Source organism: Anastrepha obliqua, chromosome 4 (assembly GCF_027943255.1).
Source record: "Anastrepha obliqua isolate idAnaObli1 chromosome 4, idAnaObli1_1.0, whole genome shotgun sequence".
In the NCBI taxonomy this organism is placed as follows: domain Eukaryota; kingdom Metazoa; phylum Arthropoda; class Insecta; order Diptera; family Tephritidae; genus Anastrepha; species Anastrepha obliqua.
In genome coordinates this window covers 5,695,691-5,714,648 of record NC_072895.1, presented here as the reverse complement: position 1 = coordinate 5,714,648, position 18,958 = coordinate 5,695,691, and the positions used below count along the sequence as shown (strand labels likewise).

Sequence of the window (18,958 nt, the reverse complement as noted above, 5' to 3'; positions counted from 1 at the left end):
AGTTCGCTTTGCTAGCATTCATTTCAAAATAGTTACATTGCTTTGAAGAGAGAAGAAATTTCTTTATGACTACACGAAAATTCAAACAAACAAAACTTTTTAATGATTTCTTCTTTCCAGTATAAATACCGCTATGGGCGCGCCTAAAAGCTTCTACCCAAAAATGTTTACGCTTGTCGCTGTTCACCTAACATTTCCTGTTTCGTTAGCAAAAGCGGGTTTTCTCCGTTCTGTAAGTGACACAACGCAATTACGACTCGCTAGAGTTACAATAGACAAAATGTATAACGAAATTTAATTAATTTTAATTCACATTAGCTTATGAAAATAATTGTACACAAATACAGATCTTAAACTAGGTCTAAATTATTTGATCGTCTGTTATTGAGAACCTTTCAAAATTCAAGTCTTCATCAATGTCTATGACGTATGTGGGAATAGAGCCACGTCCTTTCACATACGTTTTTCCCCTATAAGAACAATTAATTTTATGCCTTTGCAATGTATTGGCAACTTTCTCTGTGACTTGGATTTGATTAGGTATCCCTGTAGAATCCATACGCGAAGCCATATTCACAGCGTTTCCCCAAATATCATAATGAGGTTTATATAAGCCGACGACGCCAGCCATAACAGGGCCATTCGCAATGCCTTTGTAAGACAAGTTAAAACACATTTAAATGCGCATTACTACGCAAACCAGAAAGAATTCCTACCAATACGTAAATCACCTGCCATTGCATTTTCTTCATTACTGTAGATGTTACTCTTGTTAAAGAATCGCATAGCGCGCAGCAGATCCAATGCAAATCTCGCCATAACATACACAACATCATCATTGGTTACTGGCTCTTCTTCATCGTTGAGCATCCTTACCGAGCGGCTTGACACCGCGTCGCTGGTAGAAGGCCTATCATACTCGTTATCATAATCAAATATTTGACTTTTATTGTCAAGTTCGGTTGCTTGTTGAAGAAATGTTAAATCATTTTTTTTTTAAATACAAACAGCAAAATTTACATTCTCAATTTTTTTAACTTTTACTAACATTCCATACTTACTCCACTGCTCTTTGCGCCATTTTTGTGAAAGCGAAAACGAACTGTCATCAATTGTTGCCGTCGATCTCCTATGCCCTGTGCCGGTTGTGTGCAAACCGCAAGCAGCCATATACGTCCAGCCTGCGACTTTAATTTTTTCGATTTTATTCACGCCTTTGAAGAAGCTTAGCTAAAATTGTGAAAATTTGGGATTAACCAGAGATATAAGCGGAGATCGCTTACCACTTCGTCGAAGTCACAAATGATTTCGTTCAACACGCGCATGCCCACCACTTCGATGTCATAATTCAGAATGGTGGCAAACATGACAGCAACGTTGGAATATTCTTCGTAGTAGAGTTTGTTCTGCAGCTGATTGCCCATATAAATATCGACTGCAACAAAGAATTGCAAAAAAGTAAAAAACTGTAGCTTTGCTTTCTTCTTCTTAACTGCTTATGTGGCGCATTTGAAACAACTCGGAATGTTTACCATACAAGCGAAAGGGATACATTTCTAAAAACTCTAACATATTCTAATATTTCAACTATCTGTTTGTCTGACGACACATCGATCAACATAGAGGACGAAATGGAGGCCGACCACGAACCAACTAGCGCCATTCAACGGAGGCTGAAATGAGGTCTTTGAGTAAGACTTGCAATGAAATTAGAGCCATTGCACACAACCGTGTTCGATGGCGAAGAGGAGTTGTCGAAGCCGTATGCTCCAACTAGGGGTTAAAGAACCCTATATATCTCCTATTTGTATTTAAGAAGAAAAATAAATAAACATTAGATTTGAAATAAATACATACTTCATTTGAAAATCAGCTTTATGTTCGCTTTTCTCCGGGTATACCTTAATTCACCTATCGACCGCTTTTTTGATATGTAGTTCACTACGAAAGAAAAGTCTTAATCTTTGGCCTCTAGAAGTCAAAGCTAATACAAGAAATAAAGGTCAGAAATTGGTTAAAACTCATCAGTTTCCCCTCCACAGGTGAACGAAATTCTAAAACTGGAATTTCTATATCTTGAAAAATAAAGTCCCCAAATATGTACGTGCGATAATACCTATGAGCAAAAAGCTTTGATTTGTACAGCATTTTTTTTTTCTTTTTTATTTCAGATCTAGTCTCTCCTGAAATGATTTTTTTGTTACAAATAGTGATAAAAATATTGTGAAATAACTTGGAAATAGGCCTCAGCTTCAGCATAACCGCTTCAATTTCCTTACCGACTAGAAATTTCCAAAAATCGAGTTTTTGTTTTTTCGATATATTAAAATTATATTACCTTAAGAATATACTGTGAAACTTTCATGCGGAAGTTGCCAATATTATAGCTCCTACAGCCCATTAACTACATATGTGGAGAGCGGGCCGCGGGCTCTTCTTTAACTCAAACTTTAAACTCGTTTTCTCGAAACGACTTTTTCCGGCCTGGTGTTGTCGAAACAACAAAAGAACTATTCAACCGAATCGTCTGAAATTTTAATATGTTGTTCACAATATCAATGGCTCTCGCCCGTACTGGAATCATATTATTATTTCAATAATTCGTATTTTTTTGATTAACAAACTGAAAAAAAAAACAATTTTTGGAGTGTCAAATTCAAAATTCATTTCTTTTTATTCAAGTAGCGGGCCATACCTACAGTCATATTGGTTAATAATTTTTTTTTTAGTTCTTATGTTTCAAATAAATGGAAGAGCCAAATTGGACAACACCGTCCAGGTTCAATTTTTCGGGAGCGTCAACTTTAGCGCCATTTTTAAAATTAAAAAAAAAAAAACGTTTTTCATTTTTGTGTGTAAAGAAGTTAAATAAACAGCCTAAAAAACTTAAATATCGTTTTTCATTTTTTTTTACTGTAAAAAAAATTCCTGAAAATACCCTAAATTTTCGAGCTCTAGACCACCGGGACCCATTAAGGTCAGCGAATAGCTAATGCTCACTGAGAGCCAAATCTGGCAAATATGGTGGATGTGGTAATAACTCGAAGTTCAAAACCTGTAGTTGTGCTACTATTTTGATTGACTTGTGACACGCTGCGTTGTCTTGAAAGTAAGCAAACACGGCAGCCACTTTGAACAGAGGGGTCCAATAGTCAAATGTTCATGCAATCTAAAGCCAATGTTCTTTTGATAGCTCTATGGTGTCAGCTAACTCACGCAACTTCTTTTTTCCGACCACTCAGAACGATTTTGTGGATGATTTTTTTGTTTGTTTGATATTTTCTGGTTTGGCCGCCTCATTTGGACGTCCTCTGCATTGTGCATCATCGGTGTATCTACGGCCACGTTTGAAGTCAGCAAACTATCATTTTATTGTTATTTTCGATGGAGCGAAGTCCCTATAAAACTTTTCAAGCCATTACCTCCCTTCAACGGTATTTTGGTATTTTTTCCCACCAGGAAACCGTGTAAAATTAAAATACGAAACTTTTTTTTGATTCATTGTATTGAAAATAACAGAAGTAGCGTCACTCTTAGCACAATAACTCACAAACCAATGAATAGAATATCATGAAGATTTAACAGCTGTCGTTTTAAGGTTTATACTAAGCGAAGAAGAGGTGAATGTAATAAAATTGGTGTCATCTATGTGTTAGGCACGAGAATTTACTAAAATCTTGAAAACAAACGAAAATTTGTTCAAAGCATTACTCACTGTGTGCATGTTCACTAACACCATTTAGAGGATAAGAGGGAATAAGCAGAAAAAGCAGAAAAAGCTGATATGAAAAATGTATGATCTCTGATTTCTATATGGTTTTTTAAGAGTTTTTGAACTTAAAATGATAATACAAAACAGAAATAATGTCGGTATGAACTTTTTTTTTATAATTTGGTACTTAATTTCATGGCATTTATTTTTTGATTTCGATATCCGGCATATATCCGCTGCGGTTACGAGTTACATAGTCCATTCGAACAGTCCAATTTTTTATTGCAATTTTCAATAAATTTGGTCATGGCATCAATGGCGACTTGAGTATTCAATAAATCGAACGCTGAGCGTGCCGTCCTGCTGGAACCAACTTTCGTCGATGTTTAGCTGATTAATTTTTGGAAATAAAAACTCAGTCAGCATGGCTCGATAGCACTTGCCACACACCGTAACGGCTCCTTGGAAAGAAATGTCAACACAGTTAGGCATTCTCAGCTCCCACCCATAGTTATCGATATCGATAGTTCTCAGAAAACTAAAAAACACCCGATATATCTGCATATTTCCTTCTGTTTTGCTTACTACTCCGTCGTATATAATAATAATAATAATTTTAATTAATATTATTACTAGGCTACTGCGCACTGCGACCAATAGAGAGTTGTGTAAAATTTGCTGAGGTACCAGCAGAGCTTTTTTTACATTTTATTATTCCATAATTTATTTGAATGCACGGCAACACTCCTAAGATGGTATCGCCTCTTTCTGCCTAGTGCAGGACATTGGCAATTAATGTGTTCTGAATTTTCTGTATCGACAGATGATGGACTCTGCGAGATCAATTTTGCGCAAGTGGTATGTGAAATGTAAGCAATTTAAGCACTTACACCTCTAACCCTGAAGTCCTCCAAATAGCAAATTATTGTCGAAAACGTGCAATAAAACTAAAGAAAATCGTTCGTCATTTGGGTCGCATTTTATAATCCTTTAAATTTGTCTCCAGTTTCGTAGTCAATTTCACAACCTAGTAGGGTCAAATCTTATAACCGACGGAATATGTATTTATGTACCAATATTTACTTTTATATGGGGAAATTCTGTTCAAAATATCTGAAAAATCTAAATTCTTTTAAAGTTTCCTAGAATTTTTGTAAATGAAATTTTAATTAAATTGATGTCTTGTAAATATAAATATAGACGATATTTGTAATTGAATGAAAAAAGCGAAAATAAGTAAAAATCTATTTAAAATACACTCTTTGTCCATTGTTTGAAAGCGTCTTAGTCATTTCCTTAAACAAAAACTGGCATTCTCAAATGTTGTGCTTTATTTCTAATGGATGAATCGCCGTTCGTGTCAACACAATTTTTTGTGTCGCTTATTTCACACACAATTCTCTGCACTCAGTTTCTAAGAACGTCATTAAAATATGCCTAATTTTGATTTCTTCGTAACAATTTGATCATGATTTTTTGTCCAAAGAACTTGATGATTAAACGACTATTAATATTATTTTCTACAGCTTTCCAACTATATGTAAGCTCATCACCTTTAAATAACCACTTAAGCGCCACCAAAAGGCAACAGTAGCTCAAACTAGGTTGCAAATTTCCCAGGTCTTCGAAGAAATAATCGTCAAGATATTTGGCTTCGTTGAAGACCAGCACATTCACAGAAGAGGTTTCGTACCGACTCAATTTCTTCTTCATCTGCACAGCTCCTGCAGTAGTCATTGTGAGTTACACCCATTCTACTGGCTAGGGTGTCAATAGTGCAGTGAACCGTTATAACACCTGTGAATACGCTGGTAGTGGACCTGTTGAATCCAAGCAGATATTTTCCCTTTTATTCTTCAGTTTTGGCCAGAGCGCTTTCAAGGCCCTACAACTAATAGTCAGAGACCAACTTCTATGCTCAAGTGAATCGCAGTTCCTGTACCACTTGCTGTGGGTCAAGATCAGATCATAACCTTCATCATTCATCCGCTCTTTCATGCCCCTCCACTACACAGAGGTCGGAGACCCAACAAAGTGTGGCGTTGCTGGGCAAGCAATAACGTTCTTTTGCCTTTTTTAACACATCTTGAATGGATGCTCACTGAAGCCAGATCTTTCATCGCTGCTTGACTATCAACAAAAATGGTAAGGCTTGCCGGCGGTAAGTCCATTAGTTTTATCGTTTTTGCTTAGCTTAGCTTGGAAGACGCTGCATCAGTCGGGGAGTCTAAAGGAGTAATTCGTACCATATTTTGCACTTCATTCCTTGTTTCTCCTTTCAACAACACCTCCTTGACTTTCTCTAAGCTAAATAATTCAAATAATTTAGCTCGCGTGCCTCAGCAACCACGGCTACCTTAACTTTCTTCTATGAATAACCTAAAACTGTCTCGCACCACTGTGGAAGTGAGGTACTGGTTAAACAAAAAAACGAATTAACTCACCTATATGCGAAGGCAAAATATTACTAATTAGCTTCGAAATAGTGTCGTTTGTAAATTTAGCATCGTCTTGTTTTTTCTTCAATGCACGCTTCCAACTGTAAATAGAAATGTTTAAGAGGCATCTGCATTTATTTGTTTTTTAGCCGGTTAGCTACTCACTAATAATCCACTCTGGCTATGAGTTCTTTCTGTCTGTTCATTATATTGAATACGAAAAGCGATACGCACAACACAAATACGTGCGCATATTCGGGGTAGAGATGGCTATTGGAGCTGAGACTGCGCTCGTAGATGAAATCGTACATTACAAGCATAAGAATGACGTAGAAGCTTAGTACAGCTACACCCACGACTAACTTAATGATGTAGGTAATGTGCGAGAATAGAAAGTTGATGAATAAATTCAAAATTATGCATTCGGTAACAGCCTGAAACAGAAAGATTTCCTTTTGACATATACTCCAACATTTACTACACTTCACGTACCCAGGTATTGAAACACAGATCGGCTTTCATGCCATCCTGAAATAGGAGTATTTCGATCTGCTCATTTTCGATTTTGAAGCGATCGCAATCTAGCTAAAGGATACCAAATGAAAAGATTAATATTAAATTTTTTTAAATATAAGATTTTACTTGAACGAACAAGACTTATTGAGGTAAAAGCAAAATCTGCTAAAGTCAGTATAATTAAGACTTCTTACCATTTGTATTAGAGTATAACTTAATTGTAGCGTCAGTATGACGAAATAAATGCAAATACGAAAAATGTAGCTCCTTTCACAAGATCTTGAGAGTCGAAAGAACCATCGACTGATTTTACTGCGTGGTTTTTTGTGAATCTTCGACTTATGGGTCATCTCCCACAGTTTCTTGTACCAGACCAGTGCCAGAAGGAGCAGCATTGCAGTATTTCCGAAGCCTGCTAAAACCCAAAAATATATAGTTGCACTGAAAATAGAAAGATACTTTTTTACTGTTAATTTATCTTGCTTCCGCCCAAATGTCAGAGTTTTGCCTTTAACATTCAAGCTTTCGATTTGCATGTAATTACTAAAAATAAAATTTCGCCAAGCCCTCGCATTTACTACGGGTGCGGTATTTCAGAATTTGGCCAGATAATTGTGTTAGGATATATTTTAGTTTTTGTTTATACGGTTGATGCTGCTAAAATTCGAATTTTAACTACCATTTGAACTAAATTGCCAAAACGCTCTTGTGACGACACGGTGCATTGTCCTCATGAAAATTAATTTTTTTTCATTTGTAAACTGCGTCCTTGTTTCCGAATTTGAATTCTGGGAAATGTCCATGGCCAACTTGAAAGAAATTATTTTTCTTCCTCATTGGCGCGATAACCGCTTATGCGATTTTGGCCGACACAAAGCTCGCCAGTCGTTTCTTTCGCGTGCTAACCGGCGCCAATTGGACACACCAAGTGAAGCCAAGTCCTTCTCCACCTGATCTTTCTAACGCAGAGGATGCCTTCCTCATCCTCTACTACCACCAGCTGGTACCGCATCGAATACTTTCAAAGCCGGAGCGTTTGTATCCATTCGGACGACATGACCCAGCCAACGAAGTCGCTGGATCTTTATTCGCTGCGCTATGTCTATGTCGTCGTAGAGCTCATACTGATCATTGCCGTTGCCAACGTGCAAAGGTCTAAAAATTTTACGCAGAATCTTTCTCTCAAACACTCCAAGCGTCGCTTCATCGGAAGTTCTCATCGTCCATGCTTCTACGCCATACGCTAAGAAGGGCATGACGAGAGCCTTGTTGAGTGTTAGTTTTGTTCGTCGAGAGAGGACTTTACTGCTCAGCTGCCTACTTAGTCTTAAGTAGAACTTGTTGGCAAGAGAGATTCTACGTTGAATTTCCAGGCTGTCATTGTTATCGGTGTTAATACTGGTTCCTAAATAAACGAAGTCTTTTACAACCTCGAAATTATAACTGTCTACAGTGACGTGGGTGCCGATACGCGAGTGCGCCGACTGTTTGTTTGAAGACAGAAGGTACTTCGTTTTGTCCTCGTTCACCACCAAACCCATTCGCTTTGCCTCTTTATCCAGTTTGGAGAAGGCAGAACTAACAGCGCGGATGTTAAGGCCAATGATGTCAATATCATCGGCATACACCAACAATTGTACGCTCTTATAAAATATTGTGCCTGAGCGATTAAGTTCTGCGGCTCATACGATGCTCTCCAACATCAGGTTAAAGAAGTTACACGACAGCGAGTCATCCTGTCTGAAACCTCGTTTGGTATCAAACGGCTCGGAGAGGTACTTCCCAATTCTGATGGCGCTGCTGGTGTTGAGCAACGTCATCTTGCATAGCTGTATTAGTTTCGTGGTGATACCAAATTCAGACATCGCGGCATACAGGTAACTCCTTTTCGAACTGTCGAATGCAGCTTTGAAACCGACGAAAAGATGGTGTGTGTCGATTCTTCTTTCATGAGTCTTTTCCAAGATTTGGAGTATTGTAAATATTTGGTCGATGGTAGACTTTCCAGGTCTAAAGCCACACTGATAAGGTTCAATCAGTTGATTGACGGTGGGCTTCAGCCTTTAACACAATACGCAGAAAAAACATTGACGACATAGGCGGACTTATAGTCAAATCAAGATGGCTCGACTAAGAAAAAGCAGGGGTTCTACAAGTGATGCATCAAAATGGCCTCCTTTGTGCTAATCGGCGTCTGGGATGTGTCGCTTAGCCAACACCTGCTCCAACCAACCAACCCACAAACAAAATTCCTTTCGCATCCCAAAAAACTGATGCAAACACCATCGGGGCCGATTTCGGGACACGAACGCATTTCAGAGCCGAAGAGCCAGGTTCACGCCAATATTCAGCCTCCTGCTTTGATTTAGAATCATGGTGATAGGCCCAAGTCTCATCTATAGTGATGAATCGGCACACAAAATCCACTTTATTCTTTTGAAAATGCTCTAAATGTTGCTGAGAAAGTCGGGTTCGAATGTGTCTTTGTTTCATTGTTGGCGAATGTGGCACTCATTGTGGCCACTTTCTGATACCAGTTGGCCCAGCTCCTCCTGCTATTTGTGATATGCAGCTTGATGTTACGCCTCAAATGGACTGACCTACAGTTTTAAGCCAACTGCGAACGGCAAATGGTTTTTATGAGGGGCTTTTAATGGCAAAGATACACTCGGAGATTTGTCATTGCCTGCTGAGGAGCGGCCACTATTAGAAAATACGTTTTCTATCATTTTGGTGTTTCATGCACGGAGATTCGAACCTACGCACTGCCGAATGGTAATCACGCACAACCCAGTCGGCTATGCCAGCCGCACGTGGAGTTAGGCGGCATAACATTCCTAGAGTTTAGACATAGCAACATAAAAAAAGCCGCCTAAATTATATGCGAAATCGGCAGGCTGAATGCTACAGAGAAACCGAATGTTTAGTCATTGAAGGGTTAAACAAAATTTAAATTTAAATCAACTTTAATTGCACCTGTACTTACGTTTCATTCATGGCCTGCATAGTAAATGTGAATAAAATAATAACATAGGAAACGAGAACGCTGTATTTTAGTTGAATGTCCGGCTGTATCATGTAGTTGTGCTCCCAACGCCAGTTTTTGAAGCACATAAATAACCAGGAAAAATTTTGACGAAATTTCGTCTCCGCATTCTCGAATCGTGTCAATTGCTTCGATTTGCCAAAGAAAATTCGTTGAAATCTGAAAAGAGAGTAAATCGTAACCAAACATTTATTTTAGCTACATACATTTTGACATAAAGATATTTAACCCTTGAATAGCTCCTCTCAACTAATACAATGCAATTAAGAGATTACGCAAATTTATTAAATTTTTAAATATACTTAGTTCTGTGATAAGTTCTGTCACAAGTTGAGCCCGCTTTTTAATGTTTTTTTTAGTTTTAATTCACAATCGTCATCATTTGCCTTTACGCAAGCCTTCAAACGATTGGGCCATTCAGCTATTGCAGCACGCACGGTTGCCATGGATACTGACATCGCTGCTCGAACCAAAGATTTTTTGAGATTCTCCAAATTTTTGTGAGGTCTTCGACAGGCCATGCTCTCCAATTCTCATTACAAACTGTAGTCCAATGGATACAGATCCGGACTTCCAGACGGCCAATCTGCTGCGGCTGTGAAGGCAGGAATATTGTTTTTTAGCCACTGCTGGGTGGTTTTGCCTTATGGGCTGCAACGGAATCTTGCTGGAGGCTTCAACGCTCTCCATTGAAGAGAGAGTGCTGCTCAGCTGCTTCACCAAGACGTCCTTCTTGACATTTTGCCCTGGTCTTAACGCCTTTTTAGCAGAAATGAAAAGACACTCGCCACCTAACTAATACGGAGGCTGGATGGTAACCACGCTGAACACTTGGCACAACTTTTTTTGCGTCTTTACAAGTTTTAGCATAGGTTTTGTCGTTGTTGGCGGCCGCCGTAGCCGAATGGGTTGGTGCGTGATCACCATTCGGAATTCACTGAGAGGTCGTTGGTTCGAATCTCGGTGAAAGCAAAATTAATAAAAACATTTTTCTAATAGCGGTCGCCCCTCGGCAGGCAATGGCAAACCTCCGAGTGTATTTCTGCCATGAAAAAGCTCCTCATAAAAATATCTGCAGTTCGGAATCGGCTTGAAACTGTAGGTCCCTCCATTTGTGGAACAACACCAAGACGCACACCACAAATAGGAGGAGGAAATACACTTATGCCAACGATTTTTCCAATCCCCGAAACATGCCAAATAGTCCATTTCCGGTATAGACATCAGCACCTTCTTCGATTCAGCTTTTATCTCCTCAATCGACTCGAAACGCGTTCCCCGGAGTGGTCTCTTGAGTTTTGGGAGTAGCCAGAAGTCACACGGAGCCAAATTAGGCGAATACGGTGGTTGCGGAACGATATGCGTGGAATTTTTGGCGAAATGGTCACGAAGAACGAGTGCAGAGTGAGACGGTGCATTATCGTGATGCAAAAACCAAGAGTTGTTGGCCCATAATTCTGGTCTTTTTAGACGAATTGCTTCACGTGAACGGCGCATAACGCTCAAATACTCGTAATATTCCTTATTAACAGTTTGTCCAGGTGGAAGGAAATCATAGTGCACCACACCACGAAAATCGAAAAAAACTGTCATCATGACCTTTATTTTTGAACGACTTTGACGTGCTCTTTTCGGTCTGGCCTCGCCTTTAGCACGATATTCGCTTGATTGGTCGGTTGTTTTAGGGTCGTAAGCTTGATTGGTCGGTTGTTTCAGGTCGACTTTTTTCCAAGAAATTGAGAGTTTTCGGTACCAAACGAGATTTGACTTTTCGTAGGCCCAAATGGTCTTTCAAAATGGTTTTCACAGATCCTTCTGATATTCCGATCATATCAGTAAGATCTTTAACAGTCAACCGACAATTTTTCAACACTAACTTCTTCACTTTATTGACGTGTTGGTCATCTGTTGACGTCGATGGTCGTCCGGAGCGCTCCAAGTCATCAACACGTTCTCGACCCTCTTTGAAGTCTTTGTCCCACTTATAAACATTTTTCTGCGGCATGGTCGAATCACCAAATGTCTTCTGCAATATGATAAACGTTTCCGCAGCCGAAATTTCATTCCGCAACCAAAATTTGATGGCGTTTCTTTGCTCAATCAAATCAGACATTGTAAACATCGAAAAATGCACACAAGCGTAAATATATTACTGATAATGGCATTCACATGAAAGTTGGCCCAGATGTTATTAACAGTGTTGCCAACTCATGAAAAAAATAACTAGGGCGAAATTTTAATCCCGCGAAGTTTGACAAATAAATTCACCCTACTTTTTGCTCACAGTAGTAAATGGAGGATGAGGTGGAATCATCTCAGCACCTTTTGCTTAACTGCCCTGCTCTGGCGGGGCTAAGATCCAGGCATCTTATCTCTTACATCTTTGCTACACCTGCTGTAAGGACTAAGTATAAGTATATCGATCTAACATGTCAGGAGGTTCTTGGGCCAATTGGTTTTATTTTCCAGCAAAAAAATGCTCCCGCGCATTGAATGCTTCAAAAAACCCGTTCGACGTGGGTGCCTTGAAATGCAAATGCGCGTGAAAATTCTTCGAAATGTACTTAAGTATAATAATTATAAAAATCATAAAAGCAAATCGTCTTTTTTCACTAATGCATCCACCATTCTATGGATTGTATTAATTGAGATGAGACTACCCAAAAGCCATTATTGTAGTTCTTACTGTACAGTTTCCACAGGAATGTCATTACTCTCTTTGTGCATTTCGAAATTTATCTTACTTCGCACATAATCAAACGAATGTACGCTTTTCATAATCTTATCAATAATTAGAAAAACAAAACAATAATTTATTATATCATATCATTCAACTGAGAAAACTTAATTAGCCTTTTGCAACTCACAGATGTCATACTTTGTGTCTGTACAATCAATTCATTGAATGATTGTTCGCTTACAAGTGGTGACGGTTGTTTATTAAACTAGAAAATAAAAACAACTTCATCATACTGACTAAAACATTTACGAAAAACTCTTCATTCACCTGTATTAGATATGTTTGGATTCTATACTTTTGCAGTAAGGGATCGTGGCGCGCTTTCTCGGTGCCCGCTTCATATTCAAAACTGTCGTGCAAGTTTCGTAGTGTTTCGCGACTTACGTGTACCCGACCGGGTTGGCCAGTGCTTTCCAGGCGATTCGCGATATCAACGTCTTTGGAGTAGATATCAAATTGCCATTTGGCGGCGCCAATAACGCCAGACAAAACGCTGCCCGTATGCACGCCGATGCGCATATCGATTTCCAAGTTTTTACTCCTTCTATGGAAGTTAGAAGATAATTTAGTATACTTACATACATATACATGTTATATACATATAGATGGCAGCGTGATTGTCATATTCATAGCGGAAAACAAAACACATTTTTTTATTCACCTTTCTTGCCGAATATCGCTGATCATTCGCAAACCGAGTTTCACACAGGCTATGGCATGCTCCTCATTGGGTATTGAAACGTTTCCCACACAGTAATAGCAATCACCTAAGAACTGTATACGCAGCACATTAAACTCCTGCAAAGAGCACCAAATTAGAATTTCGGATAACCAGTGGTGAATGGAGGTACTTACTAGCGCTGCATCATCGAATTTAACAAAGAGATCGTGCAGAGTTTCCACAAGAGTTCTCACATCCAAAGTAGTTGTTAGATAAGTGTAGTTGACCATATCCGCATAAAGAATTGTGACGTCATCATGTGGTTCAATGAAAAGTTTTCGATATAGTCTACTATAAGGATACGATTAAGTAATTTTGAGTTATCAGTTGCATGTAAAATTAAAATCCCCTAGTTGCCATCTTTTTTAGGGGAGCTACTGACCAATTATTAACAATGTTGAGAAATCTGGCGATTTTGGGGATTTAAAAAAATATTAGAGAAGAGAATTATTGATTTGAAATTGTGGAAATTCGATTACCTTTCGATGTACTGAGAAAACCGAGCTAGTACTGCCACCAAGAAGCACATTGCATGCAAACTTGCTCAAATACGCACACCACAAAAAAGGTTATAAAGTACATAGGCATAAGGCTGGACCCAAAACTTACTTTCTGCGCCAAATAGAACACGCAGCACAGAAGGCCGCTAAGATGGCATCCCTACTCAGTAGATTAATGGCAAACGTAGTCGGATCAAAAGAAACTGTGTGCGAATGCGCTAAAGACAAATCACCGATGCAAGCTTTCAGCATCGGCACAACGAACGGCAGCTCTGAGAGTTGTATCTGCCTACCGCACAGTATCAGGGCCAGCTGTTCAAATGATAAACAGTTCAATACCAATAGTTTTACTAGACTCTGAGAGAAAAATGTTGTGGGCATTAAAGAACGAGAGGATGAAGAAGGAGTAAGCAAACTTGTAGCGCGCGTAAAGAAGGATAAAATGATAAGGCTCTAGTAAGACCGCTAGAGAAACAAAATACGCGGCAGATGGACGGCGAAGATAATAAAAGACGTACAGCAGGAATTTCAGTGGAGTCAATTTTTATACAACACAAATGCTTTTGTGGCCAGGGTATTTTCAGGAATACCTGTTCAAAATAGGGAACTGATGATGTCGCCGAACACACCTTTTTCCAATGCATGGGGGCAAGAACGTCAAATTTTGAAGAATGTGGTCGGTCATATAACCACTGTAAATCTAATCGACAAGAAGCTAGGCAGCGAGGAAACGTAAGAGATCATCAGTGGTTTCGCGGAAGAAGTTATCCGGATGAAACAGCGGGACCTGGTTGCAGGTACACAAGCATAGACCTTGTGATGAGGAAAATGAAATGTCAGGCTAAAGTAATGCGGCAGCGGTTCCAGGGTGGGCGACGGTTCCAAACGAGCGCAAGTCTTTTATTCTCCGGGCATACCATTGCCGCGGCAGTTTTAATGGTGCATTAGGCGTTTCAAACCCAAACTACACAAATAAAAAAAAAACCTACGCTTTTTTGAAAATTATTTTTCTCAACAATTAGTGACATCGAAATTTCACCCTGTGGTCAAATATTTTCCAAATATCCGGATCTTAATATAATGAAATTCGCAGCTAAATTACCAAGTTGCCAATTCTGCAATCGAATATTAATCGGTTCCTAAATAACTATCAGCAAATCCAAATTATCCTAAGCTGAGATTTTGAAATATGCTAAAAAATCCCACCTCTAAAAATGTAAAATTAATATAAAGAGTGATCCGATTGGAGGTACTTCTTCCACTAGGGTCTTTTGGACAGATCACGCGTGACTACTAAATCTACTACTACTAACTAAATCCACAATTTTTTTCTGTATTCATTGACAATTCATCATAGAACGACTTAGGCCTCAACAACGTTTATAAATCGTAGAATTGTATTACGACAATAGGCGCTTTGCGAAAAGTGTTCATCGCGCGCTCAGGCCAAATTAAGGTATACATAACTGTCATACCGAAAACACCACTCGGCAAGCTATCAACAAAACTGAGAATAATTTTACATTATTGGATGAAACTCGATCGATTAGACCGCAGACAGCCCGAAGTGAAGATAATGATATAGCTATAAGTGAGAGTTTTGTGAAAGACCCGGAAGAGTCGATTCTATGAAGATCTTAACAACTTGGTCTTGAGCAATTTTACACAAAGATCTTGGTTTGAAATCATATAAAATACAGCTAGTTCGAGATTCGAAGTCGACTGATCTTCCAAAACGTCACAATTTCAGTTGTCGGGCCCTTGAAAAGCTCGCCAAAAAGCCACAGTTTGGGACCCGAATTGTGTTCAGCGGTGCGACCTATTTTTGGCTTAGTAGCTGCGTCAATAAGCGAGATTGCCGTATTTGGACCATTCAAGAACAGTCATTACATCCATTGAAAATAATCGTTTTGTGCCCTATGAGCGGGAGGAACCATCGGCTTTTATTCCTCAAAGACGAGGCTGGCGCTAACGTAACAGTGAATGACGACTTTTCCAACATTGCAACAGGGTTCCAACAAGACGGCGGAGGGCTCTACTTGCCATACAGCCCTTAAAACAATGGACTCACTGCGTCCTCGTTTAGATGAGGAATTTATCTCATCGCGCACCAGTGGATTGGCCGCCAAGATGAAACTTTCGGAACTTTATTTTTGGGAGGTGCAATGTTTAAATGCTTTGTGGATAAACCTGATTCAGGCATTGGAAGCCAACATTACTAAAGTTATTCACGAGACACCGACCGAAATCCTCCACAAGTCACTCAAAATGGGTGTTTACGGATGGTCGAATTATGGCGCAATTACGGCCAACATTTGGAAGGGATTATGTTTAAAAAAATAAATGTCATGAATGGTTCTGCACAAATAAAGGGTGGTTAAATTTTAAGGGCCGATATTAAATGTGAACCACACTTAAACTTCATGCTTTTTTCAACATTTCATTTAATATTTTTCAATCTCAGACTAACTCAATTTGAACCATGAACCACACACAATCAAGCAATGTGTTACAGTTATTCAGGCTTATTATGAAAACGGGCGTTCAAATCAAAATGCGTATCGGGCACTTCTTCATTTTTTCGGTCAACTTAATCGTCCAAATGTGCGTACAATCGGAAAAATTGTGCAAAAGTTTGAGCAAACCGGGTCTGAAGGAGAAGTGAAAACACCAGTGCATGGTCATACAGCTCGTACTGCAGAAAATATTGCTGCTGTTCGCGATAGTGTGGTTGAACAGCCGTCCACCTCAACTCGTCGTCGTGCCCAAACAATTGCACCTCTCACGCTCGTCGTTGATGAACATTACGCATAAAGACTTGCATTTACACGCTAACAAGGTGCAATTGACTCAAGAACTAAAGCCTCTTGACCATTTCAAGCGTCGTCAATGGTCAGACTGGTGGCAGGAAATGGTAACAGTGGGTGACCAATTTTCGAAGAAAATCATCTTCAGTACTGAGGCACATTTTCACCTCAGTGGATTCGTCAATAAGCAGAATTTCCGCATTTGGGCGAATGTTAATCCAAGAGTGATTACCGAAAATCCAATGCTCCCACAAAGAGTGACTGTTGGATGCGGTTTATGGGCCGGCGGCATCATTCGGCCGTATTTTTTCCAAAATGAGGCCGGTCAGGCAGTTACTGTGAATAGTGTTCGCTATCGTGAGATGATAACGAACTTTTTATGGCCCGAATTGGAAGGTACGGATGTGGACGATATGTGGTTTCAACAGGAGGGTGCCACTTGTCACACAGCTAACATAACAATGGCTCTTTTGCGCGGAAAATTTGATGGCAGAATAATATTACGTCGCGGTGGTGTAAATTTTCCGACGAGATCATGAGATTTGACACCGTTGGACTTCTTTCTTTGGTGTTACTTGAAAGAAAAGGTGTACGTCGATAAGCCAGCAACAATTGAAAAGCTAAAGGATGAGATAATTCGGCACATTAATGGCATAGAACCTCAATTATGCCTCAGCGTCATCGAAAATTTGGACCATCGGATGGAGGTGTGCCGCCGAGGCCGCGGCGGCTATTTGGCCGATAATTTGTTCCATGCGTAATTGAGCCATACCAAAATTGTCATAGTAAAGAGAAAGGATGACAATTTCCGAAAAATAATTCTATTTTATTAACTTAACTTTAAAACTTAACCACTCTTTATAATGAAGATTGCGCAAAACGATTTGAACTTTCGTTGAATCCAATACCTCTAAATTGATCACCCTTTATAATATACACATTCCTGTATGCATACTCACCTTGTTTCCTTTACTACTGACGATTTCCTGCTTATACTATATTTGACCCGTAGCTTTATATCTTCCTTCATTTTATCAGCTATTTGTGATGGAATCATTGTCAAGAGAAGTACGCTCTGAAAGAAAGATCATCTCAGAAGCACATCCGTTAGAGGATTTTCATTAAACACAAACGAACGGAGTACCTCTTGGGTTTTTGCGGCCTGCAGTAGCAAATTCTCCTCAATGCAATTCCGTTTGTCGATTAAAGTTGTACGAATGACTAACTCACGTGAGAGGCGAAAAAATAAGCCCAGGATATTGATACCCACCATAAATAGGCTTTCATACACAATTTTCTGGCTATCAATGAACGCACTACCATCAGCTCGCAAATTATAAGTTATCAAAATAAACAAAGCAATGTAAGATGTCGACACCAGCAAGCCCAATAGAAAGCTGCCAATGAAATTGGAGGTCGGTATAAAAATGTATATCGAATAGATGATGAAACTGTAGTATAACGGTACACTGATTTCATAATGATTGATTAGGTGAAGAATAGGAACTGTCATATCTGGAAATAGAGCAAATTAAATAACTTTGAGAATGGTGGCGGGCTTTCCACCTATTGAAAGTATGGTAACTACTATAAGTTTTCTCACCCATCGCCACTAAAAGCACAACTGCCAGCACAGTTGTTGAATTCATAATCCATACAAATTGTGTAAATACTTTCTTCCATAAGTTGATGACTAAAACCACCACTGTCAGTGCGGTAAGTCCAAGATATACCGCTATGTCTTCTGTAAACTAAAATTTTGCCGAATGTTAAAAGTTGTTGGGCTAGACTTGCAATTTAATGCGAAAAACACAGAACCTTTATAAAGCAGATTAACAGCAAGCAGTAGCAGATTGTGATGAATGCAAGGATTGCCAAAAAGGAAATTAATAAATTTTTACGCGCTCGATTCACATAGGTCTCATAAACATCTTCCACATCAAGTTTTCTACATTGCTCCTGCAAAAGAAATGAATCTGCTAATTTAATGCCAACAAATTTTGATTTGTTTATTTGTAGTACCCTTAACACATTTAGCTCATATTTTCCCCTGGACTGGGATGTCACATCCACTAATATGGTACCAAGCTGAACTGATTCGCGGGCTGGATTAGAAGTCGTATGCATATTTTATGTGAATTCATAAAATTTTCGCTTACAAACGTTCTTAACTTACAAATATTCTGTCAGTCTCTCAAATGAATGACATTTCGGTTTTGTTCGAATTTTTTCTTCCGCTCTTACGTTAGTATTTCATGCAATCAATTTTTACATTTTTACTTATCGAAAAAAGGTAGGGAAAACCGAAGTTACATAAGTTAAGATAAACTTAAGCGGAGTTGAGGTGCAACGCGCTCTTTCTCACAACTTATGCATCTCGATGAAGCGTCCATAAACCTAAATACTTATAAAGATCCAATAAATCTTTAGATCCATGACTAAAAAGACTAAACAGTACTTGGCAGTTTTAGTAGCACA

The 18,958-nt window shown here is 39.0% G+C and overlaps 1 protein-coding gene across 1 annotated transcript; it reads right to left on the bottom strand.

Moving 5' to 3' along the window:
• Positions 1-361: 361 nt before the first annotated feature.
• LOC129246398 (adenylyl cyclase X E-like) lies at positions 362-18,647 on the bottom strand. Its single transcript, XM_054885191.1, has 19 exons — positions 18,503-18,647; positions 18,299-18,439; positions 18,084-18,231; positions 17,625-17,995; positions 17,440-17,555; positions 13,308-13,464; positions 13,114-13,250; positions 12,720-12,996; positions 12,580-12,657; positions 12,399-12,493; positions 9,653-9,871; positions 6,861-7,107; positions 6,643-6,735; positions 6,316-6,584; positions 6,157-6,251; positions 1,284-1,435; positions 1,062-1,230; positions 717-965; positions 362-651 (listed from the first exon to the last, which is right to left on the bottom strand). The coding sequence occupies exons 1-19, from the start codon at positions 18,605-18,607 to the stop codon at positions 362-364; spliced, it is 3,408 nt and encodes a 1,135-aa protein (XP_054741166.1). The 5' UTR covers positions 18,608-18,647.
• Between the last annotated feature and the right edge of the window lie 311 nt (positions 18,648-18,958).